At 46.4% G+C, this 27,669-nt stretch overlaps 2 protein-coding genes across 14 annotated transcripts in view; one reads left to right on the forward strand and one right to left on the reverse strand.

The window, feature by feature from the left end:
* MADD (MAP kinase activating death domain) overlaps positions 1-2,088 on the forward strand; it is a 97,102-nt gene extending 95,014 nt beyond the window's left edge. For all 11 annotated transcript variants that reach the window (XM_044269587.1, XM_044269592.1, XM_044269588.1 and 8 more), the window contains one exon: positions 1,315-2,088. In XM_044269587.1, the coding sequence (XP_044125522.1) occupies positions 1,315-1,422 (108 nt within the window). In that variant the 3' untranslated portion in view covers positions 1,423-2,088. The remainder of the gene's footprint in view (positions 1-1,314) is intronic.
* A 15,434-nt stretch (positions 2,089-17,522) lies between these two features.
* Positions 17,523-27,669, reverse strand: part of MYBPC3 (myosin binding protein C3) — a 101,078-nt gene continuing 90,931 nt past the window's right edge. For all 3 annotated transcript variants that reach the window (XM_044269497.1, XM_044269496.1, XM_044269498.1), the window contains 7 exons: positions 27,058-27,253; positions 26,841-26,980; positions 24,832-24,991; positions 24,278-24,414; positions 22,530-22,716; positions 21,816-21,849; positions 17,523-17,821 (listed from right to left, as the gene is read on the reverse strand). In XM_044269497.1, coding sequence (XP_044125432.1) covers positions 21,839-21,849; positions 22,530-22,716; positions 24,278-24,414; positions 24,832-24,991; positions 26,841-26,980; positions 27,058-27,253 — 831 coding nt within the window. In that variant the 3' untranslated portion in view covers positions 17,523-17,821; positions 21,816-21,838. The remainder of the gene's footprint in view (positions 17,822-21,815; positions 21,850-22,529; positions 22,717-24,277; positions 24,415-24,831; positions 24,992-26,840; positions 26,981-27,057; positions 27,254-27,669) is intronic.

Below are 27,669 nucleotides of genomic sequence, written 5' to 3' on the forward strand. Positions count from 1 at the left end.
CAGCTTATGTCGCACATTCACACGGGTTCAGTGTTATAGGAGGCCACTAAAACCGGTCAGCTTTCAGAGTGCGGGAGCGATCATTAACTCCGTGCAGATGTGATCCCTCCTCAGAGCCAGGCCCAGGACTCCAGTGTGGCAGGACAACACCGAGAAGCGCAGCGATTTTTGTACAGTTGTATGCGATCTATGGCTATATCGCGGACATCATTGCCTGCGATATGCCGTCCCTCTGACATTCCTCCTGGCCATGTATGAATAAGTTGACAATGGGGTCTTGCCATTCTTTGTCAGCAGTGCGTGTCCCCACACTCTCTCACAGGGTAGGAGCAAACTCTATTGATTTGAGAAAGTTGTCGATTTATTTCTATATTTCCAGGAGGAATAACAGAGAACTGCACAGCGCAGAGTTCTAAGAAAAGGTGCTTCCAGGCTTGTTAGTTCATGGAGAATGCAAGTATTTACTAAAACGGACATGTCAGGAGAGGAGCTGGGTCCTCTTTAAAGGAAAGACCTGCTGGTATAAATTTTTCTAAGGCCCTATAGAGTGCACAAAAATGTGATCAATTGCAATGGGCAACCAGGCCAGCTTTGTTCTCTTAGTTGGAATAAATGAGGCTCATTGTTCCTGTGACAACACTGAGCTTGACAAAAATCCAGTATTGTCCTAAGGACCTAGCAGTGGTGCAGCTTCAGGTTTTGGGCCTGCAACATAGAGCACAGATAGCTTGATATAGAAGTTAGAGTTCACTTTTTTAAATTTCCACATTGAAGGCTTTTTCTGTATTTTTTATTTATTTTTTATTTCTGGTAGTTAAAGGGGTTGTACCATGAGTGATGTAAAAAAAAAATGAAAATCGGACATCATACAGTACATGACAATCTCTTTCTAACAAAGCTACAACCAGCCCTGTACCTCACATGGGTCCAGAGATCTCCTTGTTCACTGCTCTGCTAGATTTTATACATCCTGGAAGCTCAGGGATGTGTCCTTTCTGCTGTGGATTTCTAACAGTACATATGGCCGGTGGCAGTCGAAGGATGGAACTGAGCATGTGTGACCACCGTAGTAAGTGGATGTGCACATGACTAGATCACCAGCTGAAACACCAGGAGGCGCCGTTATAATGTAGTACAGAGAATATCTCGCAACTGGAGCATTTTTGTAACCAAGAATAAATTACTAAAGTTACTTGTTTCCCATGCTAAACTTTATAAAAATAATATTTAATGGCACGACCCCTTTTAAGCTGATAGCCGCATAAGTCCCTGAAGCCTTGTTATTGACCTCTCTTTCTTTTGCCTTTTTAACAGGCCCATGAGATCTGCTATTCCGTCCTGTGTCTCTTCTCCTACGTGGCCGCCATCCGAGGGAAGGAAGCGGAGATGAAGAGCAGGCCCCCTCGGCCTGTGTCCAGTTGACCTCTCCTGACCACCCACTCCTCCCATGTCCGCTGTGCCCCCCGCCCCTGGCATTGCTGAAAGCTGTGACGTGGGCGATCTGCTGTAAAAATCCTACTCCTGTATCTGGAGCCTGCACAAATACCCGTGTAGTAAATGCACTATGTGTTGTGACAGCATATTACAGACCCCATGTCCGTCCCCGTCCCCCGTGCGCTATTGTGTCGTGTGCTTTGCGTGTTTCTGGCGATGCGTGTGACACAACTCTTCCAGGATGATACAAATGCTGTGTCCCTCCACATTCCCGCTGTGTGCTAGTGTTTTTGTCGCTGACAAGTTAGTTTAGAATTGGCTCCTGGCTGCTTCAAATTTGGGGTCACAGTTCAGCGGGCCCCATACTTGGAGCATGACCCTACATTCGATGGAAGAACAGAACTGCTTCACCTCTTGCTCTTCTAGCATCTAAAGGGTCGACATATTTTGTGGATATCGAAACTACTGAGGAATCCTAAGGTACAGAGTGTAAATATTCCTAATGTGAACGCAGCGCTCTCCCCTTTCCCCCCGGCACTTCCCACGACTGCATGGAGAGCACGATGTAAATATCCAGGTCTTTCTTATTTATAGAAATCTGTACAGATCCTGAATGTGCAATAAACTGGCATTCTGATGCTGGCTGGGCATTGATTTACTTTGTGCCGTCTTCTCTTATTCCTGTTTGTTGCCACTAGGGGGCAGCACGTTCTAATTTGTGCGGCTGGTCTGAAAAACGATCCCACGATCCAGTCGTTTTGCGCGCTGCCTCTGTGTTGCTGTACTTATCGCTTCCTTGTAAGAAAGGCTCGGGTGTAGTGTTGAGCAAACTTGTGTTTTAAGTTCTGCGTCCAAAGTTCGGGCGATCGAAGAATCCCGTTATGGATTCTGCTACCACGGACCATAACGGAATTTGGAATCCATAACGGGATTCTTCGATAACCCGAACTTTGGACGCAGAACTTAAAACACAAGTTCACTCAACACTACTCGGGTGGATTACCTAAAGTGATGTTCTAATATAAAGAATTTTATAAAAAAATTTCTCCCTGGCCATGTTACCAGTTGCCACATTCATTAAAGGATATTTTCAGAATCTGGCAAATTTACTCGTCCTTGCCACACTTCAGTATTTCGATCATTTGGTTCTCACGAATTAATACTGATCCATATGGTTTGGGCTCTGTTTAATACAACACCAGTGACTGCATCCCCCAGGATGGTGCTAGGCCTTGCTTCAACACATATTTTTAAAGGTAAGTTCCTTTAAAAGGGTTGTCCCAACTGGAGAACTCCTTCTGTAAAGTACAACTGGCCATACAAATGACATATCTGTCAGTCGTCTCTCCTGATCTTCCCATATACATGCATGCTCGACCGAACATACATATGTCGTCAACGAGGAGAAAGCTGTTGCCAGGTGCCTCTCCTTAAGAACAAAAGGATCAGACATTGAGTCCAACATGTCTGATACTCGTCAGGGGAGAGTCGGAAAACCACCATGCACATTAGATGGTCGGCCAAACCCCCCCAAAGTTGGCGGATTTGGCTGAGATAGGTGTAATGTGTGTGGCCTGCTTAATCCGCTGTAGTCCCCTGATGATCACTGCTCGTCTTTCATTTATTTGTAACATCTGCTACTGGGAAAGCTGGCTGCCTACCATTGTGAGTTATGGGTAAAGGCACACGGTGCAGGTTTCCCTGCTGCAAAATTAGCCACGTTTCTGCAACAAAATTTGCATGCGTTACATACATAATTGTATTTACCAGAGATTTCGCCCCATGCATTGCAAAAGGTGAAATCCCCAACATAAATTGACATGTTGCAGATTTAAAATCCACACAGGAGGTCATTTTCCACTACGGACTTTGCTGCTATAATACTGTGCACATTTTCTGCCCGCAGTTCCACAGTGGAGAATCCTGCAGCGTGTACAGTCCACGTGAACAGGTTTCCCAGCCTCCTAAATACCAAATGAATGTAGAGCAGTAGATCTGGACATCATTGCAAACAAAGCGATTTGTTTATTCCACCATTTTAGCCCAATTTTTAACCACACACCTACACAGAAATGATTAGCAGACTCGGGATGAACGCCAACAGATCTGACAGATAAATACACCTCCGACAATACTATGATATTCTAAAGTTAAGGTCCATTGTAGAGTTTCTAGGTTCAATTTCATGATATCTCTGCATGAAGCTCTGGTTTTCTTGATTCTAGAATTCTATCAGCTACCACTAGGGGGAGCTAACTGCATTTACCGGTAGACTCTAAACAGGGATCTAGATGGCATGGTTATGGCAGCAGTTATGGGCAGCCCAGCTCACCCACATCCTCACATACAGATGGTACTGGGGATACGTGGTAAGAGCCCTTAGATAGAGAAAGCCTTTGGGTGTGCACAGGATTAGAACAACATGGTTGCTTTTGTTCTGGAACTGTGCCACATCGTATCTGGTATTGTAGCTCGGCTCCATTGAAGGGACTGGCCTAAGCTGCTGTACTACATATAAACTGTGGACCAGTGTGGTGCTGTTTTTGTAATCCTGGACCACCCCATTATTATGTGATTAATAAGGTCTGACAGCCACATCCCAGCCACACACTAACCTGTAGGTGCAGCCCTCTGCCATGTCCTGTGGGTAAGGGTCCATTCACACGTCCGTTGTTTCTTTCCTGATCTGTTCCGTTTTTTGCTGAACAGATCTGGACCCATTCATTTTCAATGGGTCCTGAAAAAAAATCTGACATTGTGCTGTCAGTTTTTTTTTCAGGACCCATTGAAAATGAATGGGTCCAGATCTGTTCAGCAAAAAACGGAACAGATCAGGAAACAAACAACGGACGTGTGAATAGACCCTTAGGCTGAGTTCACTTCAGTTATTTGGTCAGTTATTTACATCCGTTAGGCCTCTTGCACATGACTGTATGTATTTTGCAGTCTGCAAAATAGTGGAATGCACACGGAGTAACTTCTGTTGTTTTTGCGGACCCATTGAAGTGAATGGTTCTGCATACGGTACGGACACAGAAAGAAAATACGTTCGTGTGCAAGAGGCCTTAGGCCTTTTTCCCACGGGCTTGTGCGCCCCGTTGCCATATTGCGGATCGCATTTGTGGATCCGCAATACATACACGGGTGCCGTTCCGTGGGCATTCAGCATCACTGATGCGGACCCATTCACTTCAATGGGTCTGCAAATCTGGATATGCGGAAATGGTGCGGAACGGAACCACTACTAGAACATGTCCCATCTTTTTTTTGCGGAAAGGCCGGATCGCCGGACCCATTCAAGTGAATGGGTCTGTGATCCGATGCGGCTGCCCCACGGACTGTGCTCGTGCAGTTGCGGGGCGCACACGCCCGTGGGAACGAGACCTTATTGTGAGCCAAAGCTGGGCGTGGGTCAAAAACACAGAACAGGTGCAGATCTTTCCATTATACCTTATCTCTGTGTCGGCTCCACCACTGGTTTTAACTCACTGATGAAAGTGTGAACTCGGCCTTAAGGGTGTATTAGACACTTCGATCACACAGACGATTGTCGGGAGGGAAGCGTTCCCTCCCGGCAATCCCCTGCTCGCTATTACATGCAGTGAGGAGTGATCGCTATGACATCGCTCGCCCCCCTGCTGTACAGTGCTTTGCCGTTGGTAGATTGTAATTAGACAGCAGAATCTGCCGCCGGCAAATCCTGATCAAGATCTGGATTACCCGATGAACGCTTGCTCATTTATTGTGCAATTTGCAGCAGTATTAAGCCTCATGCAAACGTCCGTGGAACACGGACCGCGAGATACCGGCCTGGATTCCTGCTGAGTGCAGGAGCGCACGGCGTCATTATGTGCTGCCGCTGCTGTACAGTAATACACTCGTATGATCTAAACAAGTGTATTACTGTACAGCGGCGGCGCCACAAAGCGCACGGTGTCATAGCAACCAATGACTCCGTGCGCTCCTGCCCTCAGCAGGAATCCAGGCCGGTATCTCGCGTGCCGTGTTCCACGGACGTGTGCATGAGGCTTTACACTGCCAGATGATTGCTAATGAGCTTTACAACGAACGCTTGTTGGCAATCATTGAGCAGAAAATCTGCCTGTCTAATACACCCTTTACTTCTGCAGCTTCCCCCTCCCCCCCCATTCCTGTCTCCTGGACATTTGTCTCTGCTTTTTCTCCGCCTGTCAGCAGCAGCAGGTGCTGAGCCTTCAAACTTCCATTTGAGGCATTGAGGACTGAATCTTTACCCCTAAACCTGTCAGCAAGTCTGACTGCTGCAAGAGCACATTCTGAATGGACTCTGCAGACCTGACAGGTCCTGCACCTAAAATAGTGCCCTCTGCTTCCTGCTGTCTCCGGTGACTGTCAGGTCATAGCGCCATACTGGCATGAAAGGACCAGGCGCTACACTTAATGTCCTGTACTGTCAGAAGAAAGGAAATTTACCAGGAAATACTGACGAATATAGCCCGGGTGTAGGGACTGTCCATTTCACAAATTGTGTTCAGAGCAGCAGCGCCCTTCATACAGGGAGGGAGTATCGCTTTATGAACCTAAAGAGCATTTAGTCCTCTATATAGACCCAGAATGGCTAGAACAGGGATCAGCAACCTCCAGTGGTTCAGAAACTACAACTCCCAGAATGCTCCAATTCACTTCTTTGGGAGTTAGAAGAGCAGCCAAGCATGTTTGCATGCTGGGAGTTGTAGTTTCACTGCAGCTGGAGTGCCAAAGGTTTTTAATCCCTGGGCTAGAAAGTCATCAGATGCATGACAATCACTACGGGGCCTTTGCATCTCCCGCAGGGCTGTTTAGGCTTCTTTCACATGTCCATTAAACATGCGAGGCAAGATGGTCATCAGTTCATCTATGTTCGCTCCGTGGATACGTTTTTTTTTTTGTTTTTTTGCCCTTCATGTGTCGTCCGTATTCCACGGACACCAGTAGGCAGAAAATTAGTTTCCAGAGCATCTCCTACCAATGGTCTGTGGAAACCATGGACCAAACAAGGGTGGGATCCGTGTGGTGTCCACGAATCCGTAGACTATAATGTGCGTGAGTGATCCGTAATCGCAGACAAGAGCATGCCTTCGTGCAGACCCAGTGTCCGTGGAAAACCATTTATGTGTGAATACAGACATTACAGCCTGTGGAGACCACAGAAAGCACACGTCTGCGGTTCACTGGCCATACTTTGCTTTTGGAGAGTCCTGAAAGGCAAGATACAGACCATGCTGCCATATTGGATGGAAATAAGCAGTCTCAGGGTATTTTCACACTTGCGACAGAGGCCCGCCTGCCGGGTCCGGACGCAAACTGATGGCATTTGTCAGACGGATCCTGAAAACAAAAACACTAGTGTGAAAGTACCCCTAGGAGTTGTCTGCAGTTGCTATATTTTGGAGCACGGTGTGTATGTATACTGGAAAATTCTCCCAGTGCATGCAAGGACAGATGTGGTATGGACAGAGTGATTCCAAAGTATGGTTCTTTAAATCCTTGCAGCTCCCTCGACGGTTGTTAGTGACCTGCCGACTGGCACAGGGGGATAGGCTGTTGACAAGTACTCTGGGGAATCTATGGCGATTTTCATTTTTCCAGGCAACCCTGCAGTGGTTTTCAATACCCTTTTAGCATAATTCTTGCCCGTACACGTCTCTAAAAGACTGCACCAATATACAAGTTACAGACGAGGGGGCACATTTACAAAGACCGGCGTTTTAACATTGCTGTTGGTTTCCTCTTGTGCTGCCAGGCACGCGTCTCTTCATAAATGTGACGCTGTGCACCTGGCGGAAAAACTATGCCAGCCACAGGCTGGCGTAGTTTTTTTTTACCCACATGTACACCAGTTTACAAAGAGAACGAGAGTGCACCGCGCATGCGCAGCTGCCCCCCATTCTATTCTATGGGAGTGCCGAAAATAGCCGAGCGCTGGCGCAGCTATAGAAGTGAATAGAGCGGTGGTCATTTCTATGGGACTTCCGAAAATAATTGGCTGTTTTCAGTGCTTCCATAGAAAAGAATGGAGGGCGACCAGTGCTTCATTCTAGAAGGTGGGACCCGCACGCCCTAGTGTTAGGCCACCAATGTTCCTGGTGAGACAACCCCTTGATGGGGAGAACTTAAGGACTCTGCACCTAGAGCAGACTTGAGCAGCTTCACTTTCCACCGCCTGCAGCCGCCACTCTGCTGCCTACAGATTTATATCGCTCCTGATGGACGCTATTATAGATCTATATGTGGTTTGCATCTAGCTCCACCAGCTTGCCTCTTAGGGTGGGTTCACATCACGTTTTATGCCTCCGTTTGATGTACAGGTTCGGAAAAAAAAAAAGGATACAAAAACGCAGCACACCACGTTCTTGTATCCTGCACAGTCTAGTAAAAAAAAAAAGTATACCCGGTACTTTTTACATTTTTTTTTATTTACAATAGAACTCTTTGGAGAACGGATGCCGCTGTATGGCATCAGTCAGAAGTATGCGCATCCGTTTATTGTATACTTTTTTGTATACGTTAAACAGACAGGAAAATTGTGATGTGAACCCAGACTTGCATATTAAAAAATGTGAAGCAACTGCATTATCTGCCTGTACGGAAACCTGTAACGGGCGTATCGTATGGCACATGCTCTGAGCAGAGGCCATAAGAGGAGTGCTCTGCGTGCATCAGGAGTCTGCCATAACTGGGGGTCAGGTTTCTGGGGACGGCACCGGGCCAGGTGGGAAGTGAGTTCCTGTTTGTTAGGGGATTATAAGTAATTAGTGTGATTGGAACTGACACTGAAAGCGCTTCTCCCTGCTGTGCAGAGGCTGCTGAGAGGTCGGGGGTGTCGGAGAGATGAGCTGGGATGATAGGGACATGCAATAAAAACATAAACCATAATCATGTAATGGGGCATAGAGTGTTTCCAGTCTCGGAGTTAAGGCTACATGCACAATGTGACGGACTGAACCGTCACTGGGGCTGCTGGAGAAGGGCAGACTATGGACCGAGAACTGTGGCAGCCGACTCCTAGATGAGTAGATCACCATATGGTGCACTCAGGAGATAATCCCATCACATGTGTCTCCTCTTCCCATTCATTCATTATGGAGGGGGTGAAGATGTCTGTTTGCATGCTCATTGTTGATTGCGTCACAGACGATGCCAGTGTGTTTGTTGAATAGGGTTAGTTTTTGTGTTTAAACTGTAAAGGATTGGCTGCTATGTCATGTCCTTAGTTCCCAACCAGGTCCACGTGGGGTGGTAGCCTTGTTGTAAAATGTGTATATAAGTCAATGCTGTGTGTTCAATAAAGAGTTCCTGTTTTACATTCAGCATAGAGCCTCGTCTCATGTGTATGGGGATTGCTATACGCTGTATACTCCCCTGGCTATAACTCCTAGCTCTTGTAAGAGCTGTTCCTGCTCTCTGGATTTAGGAGAGGTTCACCTACTGGAGCCTTGTCGTAGGTCCAGGGTGGGTAGGAGACGGTGAGACCTCAACCAAGCTTCGGCGGTTTGTGAGGTCTGCAGTGCTTACGGTGTCAAGTGGAGTGCTTGGAGTCCTCGGGAAGCACTAGGAGCGTCCATCGACGGAGGTACCCGGTCGAGGTGCCAGGAGATCTGTTACACACACGAATGTTGTTTGTTTCAGTGTCCGTTCCGTTTTTGTTTGTTTTTTGCGGATAGGATGCGGACCCATTCATTTCAATGGGTCCGCAAAAAACGCGGACAGCACACCGTAGGCTGTCCGCATCAGTATGTCCGTTCTGTAGCCCCACAAAAAAAATGTCCTATTCTTGTCCATTTTAGGCATTGTTACAATGGATCCACAAAAAACGGCATATGGATGAATTTGCGGACCGCAAAACACAGACGGTCGTGTGCATGTAGACTTATGATGTGATGGGGGGGGGTTACATGATTAAAACCGCCCCATGTGCCGCTTTCAACTGCATCCACATTACCAGATCATAGTTCCAGTTGAGTGCTGTATACGCTCATCGGCCGCCTGCGCCACGCAGGTCACACGCTGGAAGAGGCTCTCTGTTTATCATGGGACTTAGTATTCGTTTTTTGTTTTCTTTTAGGAGACATTTTTACCCTGTGGAGACACTAAGGGCGCCTTCACACACGGCAGACAATTCTGCGGCTGATAATCAGTTCTATTGATTTGAATGGGGCAGCAAACACATAGATTTCTGCAAGCCCCATTCAGGTGAATGGAACTGATTTTCAGTCGTGCAAATTTTCTGCCGCGTGTGAAGGCGCCCTAATTTGTTGTGTGGGAACTGGGAAGGGGGGGGGGGGGGGGCAGATGCTAAGGGGTCGTTCTACATGTCTTAGGCCTCATGTGCATGACCATATATATTTAACGGCAGATCCGCAAAATATGGATACTGTCCGTGTTGCATCCGCATTTTTTGCAGACCCATTGGCTTTAGCAGGTCCATGGTCCTCAGTTTGCAGCCAAGTATAGGACATGCTCTATCTTTTTGTGGAACGGACATATGGATGCGAAAAGCACATGGATCATCTGTGTGCTTTCTGCATACGTATGTCCGTTCTGCAAAACACGAACCATGCACCCACTAAAAACTCAACGGGTCTGTAAAAAAATGAAGCAGTGTCAGTGAAACACTGCTCCTTCACGGATGCATCACTGACCACAGATTTGAGCACGGACACCGATGTGTGAACGAGGCTTTAGCCATGTTTCCTACAGCCCTGCACCATGCATAATAAAGTACTTCCCGTGGTCAATCTTAATTGCACCCATCTGTGGCAGCCCTGCTAGGCAAACGCTTGCACGGTTGACAGTGAGCTCTTCCATCGTCGCACCACCACAAGCTGACTTGGGCGTATCTGACATTAGGGGGTCAAGCTTCTCCCGTTCCCAGGATCATTTTAAAGGATATTCCAGAAGTAGTCATTTATGTTATAACCCCTATTTAGAGGTGACTCCGCAGCCAATCGCTTTTCTCTAGGGTCTAGTTCTTATGAGATGATTCTCCAATTACTTAGTAGACCTCACCGATGATCTGGACATCTATAGATGGAGGCCCTCTGATGGACCCAGTCTGAATCTACAGGCCTACAAAACCACTGGTTCTCCAAGGATTGTGCACTGCATCTACCACTGTGCCGCCAGGGGTTAGGGACCTCTCAATCACCTGGAACTGGATACCGTACACAGTGCTAGGAAATCAGGGGCTGTATTGGATTCGTCATCAATTCTTTCAAAGGTGGCAGTAGACGATGGCTTCATCCATAGTTGTCCATATTCGGGTGGCCACCAAGCTTCCCAGGTAATCCTTTCACATCAGCACTTTACATTTCCGTTCTTCTGCTCCGTTATAGGAGCAGAAGAATGAAAATAGCGAAAGTGCCTGATTCGCACGTAACTGACGGATACAGAGCCTAACAGATCCCACTGCCTATAATGGGATCCCTTAGGTCTCCGTTCAGGAAAACGTTATTTTTAACGGAGAAAAAAAGTCCTGCATACTGGACTTTCCTCGCCACTATTTTTTGACAAATTCTGACCCGTAGCTGATGTGAATGTAGCCTAAGGCTAGGTCTACACGACGACATTTGTCGCACGTCAATTTTCATAATGATAGTCTATGGTGTCGCACTGCGACGCGACAGTCGCAAAAAATCCATTCGAAATTACACCATAGACTATCATTATAAAAATTGTTGCGTGACAAATGTTGCAGTGTAGTTGTGCCCAACCTGTTGCGCAACATGTTGTGTAGACCTAGCCTAAGGCAAGGGCTACACGGCGGCACTGGTCGCGGCCAGGATCGCTGAGCAGCGGTGATCCCATAGAAATAAATGGGAAGCAGACGCAAGAAATCCAACACAGCTGGATTAAGGGTCCATTCACACGTCAGTATTTTTCTATATCCCGAATTTCAGTCCGTTTTTTGCGGATCCGTTGTTCCTGAAAATGTTTCCGTATGTCATCAGTTTTTTGCGGATCCATTGACTTTGTATTGTACCAGGATCCGATTTTTGCGGATAATATTAGGACAAGTTTTATATTTTATCGGACATACGGTACAACGGAAACGTGTGCTGTCCGATTTTTTCTAGGACCCATTGAAAATGAATGGGTACGCAACTGGTCCGCATCCGTTCCGCAAAAAGCGGAATGGATCCGGAAATAAACAACGGACGTGTGAATGGACCCTTATTGTGATTGCCACAGCGATCCCATTCATTTCTATGGGATCACCGCTGCTCAGCGATCCTGGCCGCGACCAGTGTCGCGGTGTAGCCCTTGCCTTACTGAACCGAGAATGTACTAATTATGCAATAAAACCGGGGTGATGGGAGAACTGGAAGGTCGGTTATTCTCGGACTCCAGAGTAGGAAACCTGAGTAACCACCCCCCGCGAAAGATACAATGCCAGCCATATTGTGTGTCACACAGCTTTCACTTGCATAACATGGAATGTAAAGGAGCAACTTGAGTGAAGACTATAGAAGAGCACCTGCCAGCAGTATCAACCCTATCACACCAGGAATACTGTCAGTAGGGTTGAACCTGCTGTCTAGTGAAAATCAGTTGAAGCGTTCCAGAGGGGAGGGGAGACATACCGTACTTTATGGAAATGATGGCTTCAGCGCACCAAGGATCATGGCCAGCAGGGGAAAACTGAGGGGCTGGGGTGCATCAAGGGACTAGTGTACATCTTGGGAGTTGTAGTTTTACCACAGCTGGAGGATAGCCATCAGAGGGCTAGACCCACCCCTCAGTGCATAAAGAAACAAGGATTTTTTTTATTGGGAACCCCACAGTCAATTTTCACAAGACAGATATTGTTTTTATCAGAAGGATCAATCCTATCAGGCAGTGTTCCTGGTGGGCTAGAGCTATACTGGAGTTAAATAACATCCCTTGTAGTTTAGGGCAATCGAAGTGTTATCATAGCATCCTTGGTGGTCTAGAGCAATGAAAGGGTTATCATAGCATCCTTGGTGGTCTAGAGCAATGAAAGGGTTATTATAGCATCCTTGGTGGTCTAGGGCACTGAAAGGATCACACATCCCTGGATGTCTAGTGCAGTGATGAGTTTATTCTCTGTGAAGGCGTTCTCCTTCTTCTTGCCCTTTCATCCGTGGCTGCTCATCTATTTTAGTTTTTTCTGTGTAATCTATGAGACACCAGTAGTGATGTCCAGCCATACACTGTAGATGGCTGTCAGCTGAATGCTAGTCTATCCGACAGCGATCCCTCCAAACCGCCATGCACTGTCAGACTCTGTTACAGTTACAGGGAGAGAGCTGCAGCAGAAAGGACACACCTCCTGAGCTGTAATAGGAGAGAGCTGCAGCAGAAAGGAGATGCCTCCTGAACTGATAGGAGAGAGCTGTAGTGGAAATGACACACCCCCTGAGCTGTGATAGGTAGAAATCTGCAGCAGAAAGGACATGCCCACTGGACTCACCCTCTAAGCTCCCAGCTTGAGCAGAGCATGAAGCAATAAATGGGGAGATCTCTTGGTCCATGTGAGGTACAGGGCTGGTTCTAGCTTTGTTAGAAAGAGGTTGTCATGTACTATATGATGTCTGATTTAAATTTTTTTTTTACTTAATCATGGGATAACCCCCTCTAATAGTGGTCGTGGACATGATACTGTATGTATAGATGGAAGATGGGCCATTTAAAATCCAATCCAGTGTTGGACCCCACCTGGCTGCAAATCAGCCCAGCATCACACACTGGGAGGAAAATACCTGTCCTCCCAGACCATACCCTTCACTGTGTCACAATATATATATACACTCACCTAAAGAATTCTTAGGAACACCTGTTCTATTTCTCATTAATGCGATTATCTAGTCAACCAATCACATGGCAGTTGCTTCGATGCATGTAGGGTTGTGGTCCTGGTCAAGACAATCTCCTGAACTCCAAACTGAATGTCAGAATGGGAAAGAAAGGTGGGCTACAACAGCAGAAGACCCCACCGGGTACCACTCATCTCTACTACAATTTGCACGAGCTCACCAAAATTGGACTGTTGATGACTGGAAAAATGTTGCCTGGTCTGATGAGTCTCGATTTCTGTTGAGACATTCAAATGGTAGAGTCCGAATTTGGCGTAAACAGAATGAGAACATGTATCCATCACGCCTTGTTACCACTGTGCAGGCTGCTGGTGGTGGTGTAATGGTGTGGGGGATGTTTTCTGGGCACACTTTAGGCCCCTTAGTGCCAATTGGCCATCGTTTAAATGCCACGGGCTACCTGAGCATTGTTTCTGACCATGTCCATCCCTTCATGACCACCATGTACCCATCCTCTGATGGCTACTTCCAGCAGGATAATGCACCATGTCACGAAGCTCGAATCATTTCAAATTGGTTTCTTGAACATGACAATGAGGTCACTGTACTAAAATGGCCCCACAGTCACCAGATCTCAACCCAATAGAGCATCTTTGGGATGTGGTGGAACGGGAGCTTCGTGCCCTGGATGTGCATCCCTTAAATCTCCATCAACTGCAAGATGCTATCCTATCAATATGGGCCAACATTTCTAAAGAATGCTATCCGCACCTTGTGGAATCAATGCCACGTAGAATTAAGGCAGTTCTGAAGGCAAAAGGGGGTCCAGCACCGTATTAGTATGGTGTTCCTAATAATTCTTTAGGTGAATGTATATACTAGCAGAAGGACCCGGCTTTGCACGGGTATATTTCATCTATTTCATTTTATGTTTCCATGTGTTGTAAAAAGATATCAACAGTTTCCCCCATAACAGTGACCTCTACAGTACCCGCCCCTTTAACAATGACCTCTACAGTGCCCGTTCCTTTAACAATGACCTCTACAGTGCCCGTTCCTTTAACATTGAGCTCCACAGTTGCTGCCCCTTTAACATTGACCTCCACAGTGACAACATCTTTAACAGTGACCTGCACAGTGTCTGCCCCTTTAACAGTAACCTCCACAGTGCCCTCCCCTCTAACATTGACCACCCCTTTAACAGGGACCTTCATAGTGGCTGCCCCTTTAACAGTGACCTTCACAGTGCCCGCCCCCTTTAACAGTGACTTCCACAGTGCCTGCCCCTTTAACAGTGACTTCCACAGTGACCGCCCCTTTAACAGTGACTTCATAGTGGCCGCCCCTTTAACAGTGACCTTCATAGTGGCCGCCCCTTTAACAGTGACCTCCACAGTACCCTCCCCTTTAACAGTGACTTCCACAGTGCCCGCCTCTTTAACAGTGAACTTTGCACTGCCTGCTCCTTTAACAGTGAGCTCCACAGTGCCCACCCCTTTAACAGTGACCTCCACATTGCCCATCCCTTTAATAGTGCCCGCCCCTTTAACAGTGACCTCTGCACTGCCTGCCCCTTTAACAATAACCTCCACAGTGCCCACCCCTTTAGCAGTGATCTCCGCAGTGCCCGCGCCTTTAACAGTGACCTCCACAGTGGCCGCCCCTTTAACATTGACCTCCACAGTGGTCACCCCTTTAACATTGACCTCCACAGTGCCTGCCCCTTTAAGGTGGCCTCCACAGTGCCCGCCCCTTTAACAGTGACTGCATCTTTAACAATGACCTGCACAGTGCTTGCCCCTTTAACAGTGACCTCCACAGTGCCCGCCCCTTTAACAGTGACCTCCACAGTGCCCGTCCCTTTAACAGTGACCTCCACAGTGCCCGTCCCTTTAACAGTGACCTCCACAGTGCCCGTCCCTTTAACAGTGACCTCCACAGTGCCCGCCCCTTTAACAATGACCTCCACAGTGCCCGTCCCTTTAACAGTGACCTCCACAGTGCCCGTCCCTTTAACAGTGACCTCCACAGTGCCCGTCCCTTTAACAGTGACCTCCACAATGCCCACCCTTTTAACAATGACCTCCACAGTGCCCACCCCTTTAACAGTGACCTACACAGTGCCCGCCCCTTTAACAATGACCTCCACAGTGCCCGCCCCTTTAACAGTGACCTCCACAGTGCCCTCCCCTTTAACAGAGACCTCCACAGTGTCCACCCCTTTAACAGTGACCTCCACAGTGCCCGTCCCTTTAGCAGTGACCTCCACAGTGCCCGCCCCTTTAACAATGACCTCCACAGTGCCCGCCCTTTTAACAGTGACTTCCACAGTGCCCTCCCCTTTAACAGAGACCTCCACAGTGTCCACCCCTTTAACAGTGACCTCGACAATGCCCGCCATTTAAACAGTGATCGCCACTTTAACAGTGACCTCCACAGTGCCCGCCCCTTTAACAGTGACCTTTACATTGCCTGCCCCTTTAACAGTGACTTCCACAGTGCCCTCTCGTTTACCAGAGACCTCCATAGTGCCCATCCCTTTAACAGTGACCTCCACAGTGCCCGCCTCTTTAACAGTAATAGCCCCTTTAACAGTGACCTCCACAGTGCCCAACCCTTTAATAGTGACCTCCACAATGCCCACCATTTTAACAGTGACCTCCACAGTGCCCGCCCCTTTAACAGTGACCTTTACATTGCCCGACCCTTTAACAGAGACTTCCACAGTGCCCTCCCCTTTAACAGTGACCTCCACAGTGCCCTCCCCTTTAACAGTGACCTCCACAGTGCCCTCCCCTTTAACAGAGAGCTCCATAGTGCCCACCCCTTTAACAGTGACCTCCACAGTGCCCGCTCCTTTAACAGTAACATCCCATTTAACAGTGACCTCTACAGTGCCCAACCCTTTAATAGTGATCTCCACAGTGTCCACCCCTTTAACAGTGACCTCCACAATGCCCGCCATTTTTACAGTGCCCGCCCCTTTAACAGTGACCTCCATAGTGCCCGCCCATTTAATAGTGACCTCCACAGTGCCCGCCCTTTTAACAGTGACCTCCACAGTGGCTGCCCCTTCAACAGTGACCTCCACAGTGTCCGCTTCTTTAATATTGACCAACCCTTTAACAGTGACCTTCATAGTGGCCGCCCTTTGAGCAGTGACCTTCACAGTGGCCGCCCCTGAAACAGTGACCGCCACAGTGTCCGCCCCTTTAATATTGACCAACCCTTTAACAGTGACCTTCATAGTGGCCGCCCTTTGAGCAGTGACCTTCACAGTGGCCGCCCCTGAAACAGTGACCTCCACAGTGGCCGCCCCTTTAACTGTGACCTATTGGCTGATAAGGGACATGTGACCGTGTGTATAGTCTATTTATGGCTGTGTTGTTATGAAAACCTGAATAAATTAAATATGAACTTATATTGACTGACACACCTCATATGACTGAATATTTAAGGACCTGCAAACTGCTAAAACCTTTGATCAGTTGTTATGGAAACCTGGAGTAGTACCTGCGAGTTTCTATTGGCTAATAAGGGACATGTGACCGTGTAAATGGCAGTTTGGATGGCTTGCTGTCTTCTATTGGCTAATGCAGGTAATTTTTGGGGAATATCTCAGGAACAGTAAGTCCTGGAGAGCTGAGACTCAGTCTAAAACCTTACCAGACACCTGATGTACCTGTGTGCTCAATTTGGTGAAGATCGGTCCAGTCGTTTGGTCGCGCATAAAGAACGTCCAGACAGACGTCTAGACAGACAGAAACTCATTTTTATAATATAAGGCCTCATGCACACGACAGTATTTTTTCACTGTCCACAAAACGGGGTTCCGTTGGTCCGTGATCCGTGACCGTTTTTTCGTCTGTGGGTCTTCCTTTTTTTTTTGGAGGATCCACGGACATGAAAAATGAAAAAAAAATCTAAGTCAAGTTTGCCATTGAAATGATAGGAAAAAACGGACACGGATCACGGACACGGATCACGGACACGGATGACAATCTTGTGTGCATCCGTGATTTTCACGGACCCATTGACTTGAATGGGTCCGTGAACCGTTGGCCGTGAAAAAAATAGGACAGGTCATATTTTTTTCACGGCCAGGAAAAACGGATCACGGATGCGGCTGCCAAACGGTGCAGTTTCCGATTTTTCCACTGACCCATTGAAAGTCAATGGGTCCGCAAAAAAAAACGGAAAACGGCACAACGGCCACGGATGCACACAACGGTCGTGTGCATGAGGCCTTAGAGATATATTTTTTTTAAAAAAAAACCTTCTAGAAACACTGGGCATTTTTATTCCTTTATTTCACCTTCTGAATCCACATAAAGCACTTCTGTGTATGACTGTAGATAGGAGTCATATCATATCCTCAATAACATTTAGAAAAAGACAAGAAAAAAAATAAGCAATTCAAGCCAATGTATCCGTCGTGGAATATGCAGTGCACATGGCGGTGCGATGATGTCATCATGATGTCATCAGCGTGTTGTCTGCACTGGATTATACACAAGTATGGACACTAGATGTGTATGAAACTGCTGCGTTCTGTAGATGGCACCTCTTACAGGTTTGCCGCCTTCCTTCACCTGTCAAGAGAAACAACTTTGAGTTATCAGTTATCTCTCTCCAACCTATGGCTTTCATAACTGTGAGTGGAGGTCACATGACAGGAAGTATAAACACAAAATCCTGTTGATGTTACCATGGCAACCCCAGAGCAAGCATAATGGGGTGTAGCATGCAAACTGGCTTAGTTGTCCATAGCAACCAATTAGATTCCACCTTTCATTTTCCGAATGAGTTGTGAAAAAAGAAAGGTGGAATCTGATTGGTTGCTATGGGTAACTAAGGCTAGTTTCACACTAGGGCTCAACTGTTCTAGCAGTCTGTTAACTGTCGCAGCGCCAGGCCCCATTGACTATACTGGGACCCGGCAGGGGTCCAGGTTTTTTCCGGCATTAGTGTTTAGATTTGGCTGGGATAAGTAGTGTCCGGCAATGCCGGAGGGGGTGAAACTCGGCAGGCTGGGCATTTACTGAAACTGCCACCAGTTTTGATAAATCTTTTGATAAATCTACCCCCTTGTTTTTGCAATGTTTTTAGCGACATTGTGTCAAAATCTAGGCGCAAGAGGCGTTTCAACGCCACCCTCGCCACTTTATGAAAAAGGGGTATGGTGAATTTATCACCTTTAACACTAGTTTTTTCAGAAGACTGAAATCGACGGCAGCTCTGAGGTGCTATAGATTACAGGCTATGCTCATGGACTGCCGGATGATGCGCCTCACTTATGACGAGTGCTGCGCATCCTCCGCCAGCGCGGGTGATATCATAGACCGGCGCCAGACTATGATAAACTCCCACCAATACGTATTTGGCTGCAGAGACTGAATAGTAGAGGAAAAGATCATTATCAGTTTAAAACTATGGAGCTTCATTTGAATGCAGCCAAGTGGAGAAAGAGGCACAGCAATATTTTTATTAATTTTTTTGCCCTATCAGCCATATAGACTGCAGTGTGGGCGACTCTGAAGGGACCAACTCCTGAAACACAGACTTAGCTAAGGACACCTTTACTGCAGATTTTGTTGCAGAATTTTTCGCCACTGAAAGCCGGTACCTTTTGCCTTAGGCCTCTTTCACACGACCGTATGGCTATTTCAGTGTTTTGCGGTCCGATTTTCACAGATCCGTCTTTCTTTTTTTTTTGTTTCCGTCTCCGTTCCGTTTTTCCGTATGGCATATACAGTAAACAGTAATTACATAGAAAAAATTGGGCTGGGCATAACATTTTCAATAGATGAATCCGCAAAAACGGAACGGATACGGAAGGCATACGGATGCATTTCTATATGTGTTCCGTTTTTTTTTTGCGGACCCATTGACTTGAATGGAGCCATGGAACATGATTTGCGGGCAATATTAGGATATGTTCTATCCTTCAACGGAACGGAAATACGGAAACGGAATGCATACGGATCACATTCATTTTTTTTTTTGCGGAACCATTGAAATTAATGGTTCCGTATGCGGACCGTATACGGAACGCAAAAAACGGCCCGCAAAACGGAAAAAAAACGGTAGTGTGAAAGAGGCCTTAAAGTGGTTGTCCTGGTTCAGAGCGAACCTGCACATAACCCCTTCTTCCCCATTCAGCCCCTCTGCACTGCATCGTGCAGGACAAGGGCTGTTTGTTTACCTTTACACTGCTAGGCGGAGGCTTCCACCTAGCAGTGATTCCGGTGACGTCACCAGCACTAATGGGTAATCTTTAGGTTTTACAGGCTAGGGCAGCGTTAAGGACCACCCATTAGTGCCGGTGATGTCACTGGGCTCACAGCTAGGTGGAAGCCTCTGCCTAGCATAGCCTGGTACATCACTGGATCTTAAGAAAAATCCCTTGGCCTCCGCTATACAGCGCAGAGCAATGGAGAGAATCGGAGCATGAAATGCTGCAATGCACAACTCAGAGGGGATGGATCGGGGAAGAAGGGGTTATGCAGGGTTGCCAACTGTCTAAGGCTACTTTCACACTAGCGTTCGTCGGTCCGCTCGTGAGCTCCGTTTGAAGGGGCTCACGAGCGGACCCGAACGCAGCCGTCCAGCCCTGATGCAGTCTGAATGGAGCGGATCCGCTCAGACTGCATCAGTCTGGCGGCGTTCAGCCTCCGCTCCGCTCGCCTCCGCACGGACAGGCGGACAGCTGAACGCTGCTTGCAGCGTTCGGGTGTCCGCCTGGCCGTGCGGAGGCGTGCGGATCCGTCCAGACTTACAATGTAAGTCAATGGGGACGGATCCGTTTGAAGATGCCACAATATGGCTCAATCTTCAGGCGGATCCGTCCCCCATTGACTTTACATTGAAAGTCTGGACGGATCCGTACGAGGCTATTTTCACACTTAGCTGTTATATGCTAAAATAATGCAGACGGATCCGTTCTGAACGGAGCCTCCGTCTGCATTATTATGATCGGATCCGTTCAGAACGGATCCGATCGAACGCTAGTGTGAAAGTAGCCTAAGACGTTTTTGGACAGTCTCTGAAAATAAGTGACTGTTTTCCTGTGTCCGTGAAAAAAATTTATGTGTCTGTGATTTTCTTGAGGCTGGTGGTACATGACTATTTTGGTGGTAATTATTAGGGATGAGCGAATTTCATGTTATGAATTTAGTTTGCGGTTCGTTTTGGTGGTAAAAGCAGAATTGCGTTATGGATTCCGTTACCACGGACCATGGCGTAATTCTATAGCGGAATGCATAACGGAATGCCTTTAGAGGTATTCCGTTATTCATTCCGTCATAATAGAAGTCTATGGGCTGCATAACAGATCCGTCCCATTTCTGTTATGCAGGAGAGGACTCCCCTGCATAACGGAAACGGAATGGATCCGTTTTGCAGCCCATAGACTTCCATTATGACGGAATGAATAACGGAATACCTCTAAAGGCATTCCGTTATGCATTCCGCTATATAGAATTGCGCTATGGTCCGTGGTAACGGAATCCATAACGCAATTCTGATTTTACCACCAAACGAAGAGCAAACGAATTTCAAAACTGCATGATGCGGTTTGTGTCCGGACGATTCTTCGCTTGTCTGCCGGAACTAGCCTTAGACTGGACTATTGTTTTCAGAAACAGCGCCACCCTTGTCCATCGCTCTGTCTGGTATTGCAGCTCTGCCACATTCACTTGATTAGAGACAAGCGGCAAGACCAGATGCTGCCCATAGACCTGAGATAACCGTGTACCAGGCAGGGTAGCCGCACCAAGTGGGTACTCCACCCCAGTACTTGTGCCCTGATGAGCGGAGCTCAGGATTACGTTACACCGGACAATACGGAGCTGGCAGCTGTCGCCAGACTACTAGAAGCGACTTATATATAGAGATACGTAGTAAGCAGGGAGACAGCACAGCTGATACTTGAGAAGTGGAGTCCGAGGAGTGCGGACAACTTATTTATATCCTGCCAGGTTCTGCAGCTTTATCCATTTCTGTTCTTGTGACAACAGCTTCGGCAGATGGCATCTCCATGTGTCAGTATGGTCAATGTGCCTCCGCGCCAATATAGGCTGGTAAGATGCTGTGTAGGGCACAAGGGAGCCGGCTCCAGTCCCACAGTGATTCGTATTGGGGCGTGCCTTTTGTCAGCACTTGGATTGCAGTTGCAAACATTTACTAATGTGAATGCGCCTAGATTTTGTTGTAAATGTGGCGCATTAAAGCTTATGGACGTTATAAGCACCTAACCCAATGAATACCACTTTTTAAAATCTAAATAGGTTAAAAATGAGGCGCTAATTTTTATAGTATACGGAGGTCTGATTTTCTGACACATAAAACAGTATGCAGCAATCTGAGCTCCCTCTAGTGGTGGCTCCAGGCAGGGTGAATGTTGCATTCTAACTCAATGTCTATGTAGAGGATTTACAGATCTCCAACCGCCATCATGATGCATTAGGAAGTGAGTCAGCACAGAAAACAAGAGGACGTAGAGAATCATCTTAGGTCCCATGAAGGCAGCCACAGTTTTCAGTCCCTTCCCCCACTCTTGATGCAAACATGTTATAATGAACTTACCTGCCATGACCCATCACTGCAATTTACTGGGGCACTGAAAAATAAAGAAAATTAGATATAATTTAAAATATTTTTGACTTTTTGCACAATAAATGTTCATCTCGGTGTCTCCCCCAAGCCTCCTTTATATCGGAAAGGCATCATTTATAATCTTTTGTGTACCCGCAGTCTTTTAATGCTCCCTGAGTTGGGTATCATAGAGTAGAGCAAATAGGCTTTTCTGCTGATAACTGCTCTAGCTACATGGGTGGTCACCGAGAAAGGAAGTCAGGTGATTGCTAGGCAACCTTAAAGGGGTTGTGCTTTTAGGACAGCCCACGTCCATGTACTTGCCCTGTTAGGACATAACACAGTGACCCGGCTATCATGGGCCGTAGTAGAAAGCCACTAGAAGTCTCCTGGTCTGGTGGACTCAGCATGACCACGTATTACATGGTCACCCATTCTGTGGCGCACTTCCTCTTACAACAGCTAATTGCTGGGAGTTAGAGTAGCTAATATGGCTCCCACCCCACAGGGGGCGTCACTCAGCTCTCCCAAACTCCTGACACTGCACAATTTGGCAGATTTGCTGGATTTAAATGGGATGACACCGGCCCCACTAATAAATGCAATGGCCTAATTGGTTGTCACTCAATTTCCTCTGTATGAGATATACCCATCACAGAGCCCAACATATCATTTTACTACAAATTGGGGAAAGCTAAGACTCACCTCGAACCTCCAGTCGGCATTCAGTCTCAGCCTCCCCATGCTCATTTATGGCTTTGCACGTGTAGACGCCACCATCAAATGGACTGGGCTTCCTCACCTCTAGGGTCAGCACACCCTGCTTACTTAAGTTGCGGTAACGGGCCTCCCCGGACAGGTCCATCTTGTTCTTGTACCAAGTGATTCTTGGCTACAGGCAGAAAAAAATGTGAAAAGTTAAAGGAGTTATAAAATGGACAAAGAGAAAGACAAAGGAAAAGATAGCACTATAGAAAAATAAAGGATCACTGCCCTTCCCCATTAAAGGGGTTGTGCCACACAAAAAAATCCTACATTTTGTAAACCAGCACCTGGATCTGAATACTTTTGTAATTGCATGTAATTAAAAATTTTGCATAGCCACTGAGTTATTCAATAAAATATATCTGTATAGCGCCACCTGCTGTTTGTTATTTTCCTTATTTCTTGTCCACCTCACTGAAGTGGTCGCACATGCTCAGTTTTAATGTTCAACTGTCACGAGCCACGTTTTCTTTTACGGAAAGAGATAAAGCAGAAAGGACACACCCCTTGAGAAAGGACAGATCCGCTGAGCTGCCAACCTGAGATCAATTTAGCTAAACAAATTGGAACTATGAATGTGGAGATCTCTGTAGCCATGTGAGGTACAGGGCTGGTTGTCATGTACTATATGATGTCTAATTATTATTTTTTACATCAATCATGGCATAACCCCTTTAATGGTTCAAATAATCCAAACTTGCTGACACTGAGTCCTGGAATATGTGGAGTCCTGCATTCTGACTATATACTCACCTCTCCTCGTTCCTTCAGTTCTCAGGAAGTTGTACTGGTGACAAGGAGTGGGGAGAACTTCAGGAACAGGTAGAGGGGGCTATCTCGGAGACTGGTCAGGTTCTACATTCATACAGGGGGCCTGTGTTAATTTAGGGAAAGGTGTCTGGGTTTGCATTGGGGGTCCAGGGTCTATATTAGTTTACAGAGTGTGGTCTGTATTTCTTTAGTGGGTCTGGTCTGGAGACTGTATTTAATAAAAGGAGTATTCAGGTTATTTCAAGTTATCCCCTACCCAGCAGCGGGATCACGAGAATGAAGGCCCCAAACCCCATGGAGCTGACCTGAAATGAACAAAGGGGGTGGCCGGAAATGCATGCGACCGCGCCATTCATTTCTGTGGGAGTTGTAGAAATAGTAGAGTACAGTTCTGGCATCTCTAATAGTTTAGGGGGGGGGGGGGTTAGTCTGGGGCCCTGGTGTGTGTTTATGGTATCTGGTCTGGGGTCTTTATTTAGGGTATGCGGTCGAGGAGGGGAGAATCTGCATTTATTTATTTAGGGGGCCTGAACTTGGATATGTATTTATGTAAGGTGTCTGGGGTCTGTGTTTTTTTAGGGCATCTGGTCTGGGTCTGTATTAGTTTGGGGCTTTGGTCTAAGGTCTTAATTTATTTAGGGCATCTGGTCTACATTCTGTATTTATTTAGGAGGCGTGGGCTCCGTATTTAGTTAGGGAGCCTCATCTAGGATCCATATTAGTTTAGAGCTTCATCTGGTTTCCAGATGGATATGCTCTGGGGTCTTCATATGTTTAAGGGTCTGGTCTGGGGTCTGTTTTGAAGCAGACTTAAAGGGTCATATGGGAAATGAGCTATATTTCAATTCTCCAGTGTTGCTGGTAAAAGGCCAACCCATAAATGTTTGAGTCTATAGTAATATTCCTGGTAGACATACCTTGGGTGAACCACGCAAAGAACAGCTGAGGGTTGTATTGTATCCAGCAACTACAGAGCGGCTCACAAGAGGGTGTGTGAATTTAGGTGCCTCCTCAAACTCATGTTCTTTGTAATTGGGAGGCTTGTAGGAAATTCCTAAAGAAAAGAATAAAGATTAGTAAATTCCAACAATTAGTATTTGACTTGAAAGTACCATAAAACCAATGTGAAAAGTAGACAACCCCTTTTAGTCACCCAAACTGTAATTTATCACAGAGTGTCTCCGTGCTAGGACACCCATCGATCAGATCCGATCAGTGTGGGAACAAGCCAGGAATCATTTGATTCTCCTGCAGCACCACCACAGGTGAAATGAAGCATTACACGGTGGCCATTGAGCTCCGTAGTTTGTCTGGGGATTGCGCCAAGTGCATAAAGCTCATCGCTTCAGCTAATTGATGAATTTCCCAGAAGGACATTTTTAACTCCAAATGCCCTATTAGGGTGTTTGGAATATGTTTTTTTTTTTAAATATATATTTCAGTAGACATTGCTGTTATGGAGCACATATACCTGTTTTCAGGATATGTGCACTGTCCTTGGAGTTGGCGGGTTTCTCACTCAGTCCACACATGTTCGCGCTGAATACTCTGAAAAAATACTCGTTGCCCATAATCAAATCGGACACAACACAGTTAAGACGTCTGTAATGTTCATAGACTGTGAACCATTCCTGAGGAAAGAGTAAGAGATGGTGATCACATACATGTATCTCATGGGACCAGGAATGTCACATATTTGTGTGTGTGTACATAAGTCTTTATGGGGATCACACATTTAAGAGAGCTGGTGGCCAAACTCCCCCATTGAAAATGCATGTTTGGCTTGTTTTTTTAATGGGCGAAGGGGAACAAGACACTACTAGACACCTTTTGGCTGCAGCATATGTCCAGCAAGAACAGAAGATTGGAGATGATGTTTGTGAAGAGTTGGCGACACCGATCCACATTAGATAGTTGACTGGTCACAGGTCGTTGGGTTCAGCCATCATTTATCTAATATCTACAATGCATTTCGGAAAGTCTTCAAACCCTTTCACTTTTTTATGTTATGTTGCGGCCTTGTGCCAAAATAAAAACGAATTCAAGTTTTTTCCCCATCATTCTGCACTTATTAGCCCATAAGGAGAAAGCAGAATGTTAGAAATGTTATAAGGAGTATTCAGACCTTTACACAGGACTTAGTTGAAGCCCTATTGGCAATGATTACAGCCTCCAATCTTCTTGGGGATGATGCCACAAGGTTTGTGCACCAGGATTTGGGGACAGCTATTTTTAGGTTTCTCCAGAGATATTCGATTGGGTTCAAATCAGAGCTGTGACTTGGCCACTAAAGAACATTCACACAGTTGTCCATAAGCAGCTCCTGTATTATCTTGGCTGTGTGCTTAGGTTCATCGTCTTGTTGGAAGGTGAAACTTCAGCCCAATCTAAGGTTCCAAGCACTCTGGATCAGGTTTTCAGTAAGAATATCTCTGTACTTTGCTCCATTCAGCTTTCCCTCCACCATGACCAGTCTCTCAGTCCCAGCTGCTGAAAAACACCGCCACAGCAGGATGCTGCCCTCACCATACTTCACTGTAGGGATGGTATTGGGAACAAGATGGGCAGTGCCTGGTTTCCTCCAGACATGATGCTTAGAATTGAGGCCAAAAAGTTCAATCTTGGTTTTATCAGACCAGAGAATCTTGTTTCTCACAGTCTGGGGGTCCTTTAGGTGACTTACTGAGGAGAAGCATCTTTCTGGCCACTCTGCTCTAAAGCCAAAATTGGTGGCGCACTGCACTGATGGTTGACCTTCTGGAAGTTTCCCCATCTGTACACAGGATCTTTTAAGCTTAGCCAGAGTGACCATTGGGTCCTTGGTCACCTCTATTACCAAGACCTTTCCTGGATATTTAGTTTGGCAAGGTGGACAGCTCTAAGAAGAGCCCTAGTTTTTCCAAATGTCTTCCATTTAAGGTTTATGGAGGCCACTGTGCACTTGGGAACTTTCAGTGCAGCAGAAATGTTTTTGTCCCCTTCTCCAGATCTGTGCCTCCACACAATCCTGTCTCTGAGCTCTACAGGCAGTTCTTTCCTCCTCATGGATTGTTTTGTTTGCTCTGTGAGATCTTACATAGACAGGGCTGTGTCTTTCCAAATCATGTCAAATCAACTGAATTTACCACAGGTGATGCCAATCAAGGTGTAGAAACATCTCAAGGATGATCAAGAGAAATGGGAGGGCACAAAGCAAAATATCAAATGTCATAGCGAAGGTTCTGAATACTTATGTCAAAGAGAAACTGTAGTTTTTTCTTTTTAATACATTTCTAAAATTCCATTTTCACTTTGTCATTATGGGGTATTCAGTGCAGACTGATGGGGGGGAAATATCTTTGTGTGTTTTTTAGCACAAGAACGCAACACAACATGAGAAAAGAGTGAAAGGGTCTGAAGGCTTTCTGAATGCATTGTCTGGAAACTTTTAGGCAAAGCAACTATTTTTTCTTTCGTCTTTCTTAGTCTATCCCAGCTCACCATGGTCTTTTTGTCTGCTTTTTGGATAGTGTAGCCGCTAATCTCAGTATTTCCATCGTCTTGAGGTGGAGACCATTCCAGGGCAACATTGAATCCCCATATTTCCACGATCTTCAATTTTTGAGGAGCACTGGGCTTGTCTAAAACAGAAGATTTCCATTATAATCACATCTGTATCTGGAGTCTAGGTGATTCCTCTACTGTCTGTATGACTTACCTACAATCTGGATATGGATGGTGGCAGTGTCCTCACAGTTCTCAATCTGGATTTTAACCTGGTATTCTCCGGAGTGATGCCTCTCAGCAGATCTGATGAACAGGATGGTGTCGGCCTCGCTGTTTCTGATTCCAATTTGTTTTGGATCAATGGGTTGGCCGTCCTTTAACCAGGTGACCACTGGGCGAGGTTTTCCCTGTATCCCAAAAAGTAAGAAGACATCAAAACGATTAGTCAAATAGTAATCACAGTTATGGTAGAACTACTGTAAACTTAGGCCCGGTATTAGCTATGGGATCTATAGAAGGCACTCGGAGTGGGACGCTTGTTAGGACCACCAGAACTGAGGGGGCAGTGTAACATTGCTCAGACCATGACTTCTGAGCAAGAAGGAATCTGAGGCCTTACAGCAAAACTTAGAAATGGATCTCCACTCTTCCATGGTCACTGTTAAGGGAAATATGGCTTTCAGCCATAACCTCATCCTGATGACCACGCAAATATGCCTAATAATTGGACCCAGTGGTATTCACCCATTCAGTATGGCCAGTAGCATTGTGTCCCTTGTTAGCATATCCTAGGCAGTTGAACAACATCCTCTTGACTAAGAGA

Source organism: Bufo gargarizans, chromosome 10 (assembly GCF_014858855.1).
Source record: "Bufo gargarizans isolate SCDJY-AF-19 chromosome 10, ASM1485885v1, whole genome shotgun sequence".
NCBI lineage: Eukaryota > Metazoa > Chordata > Amphibia > Anura > Bufonidae > Bufo > Bufo gargarizans.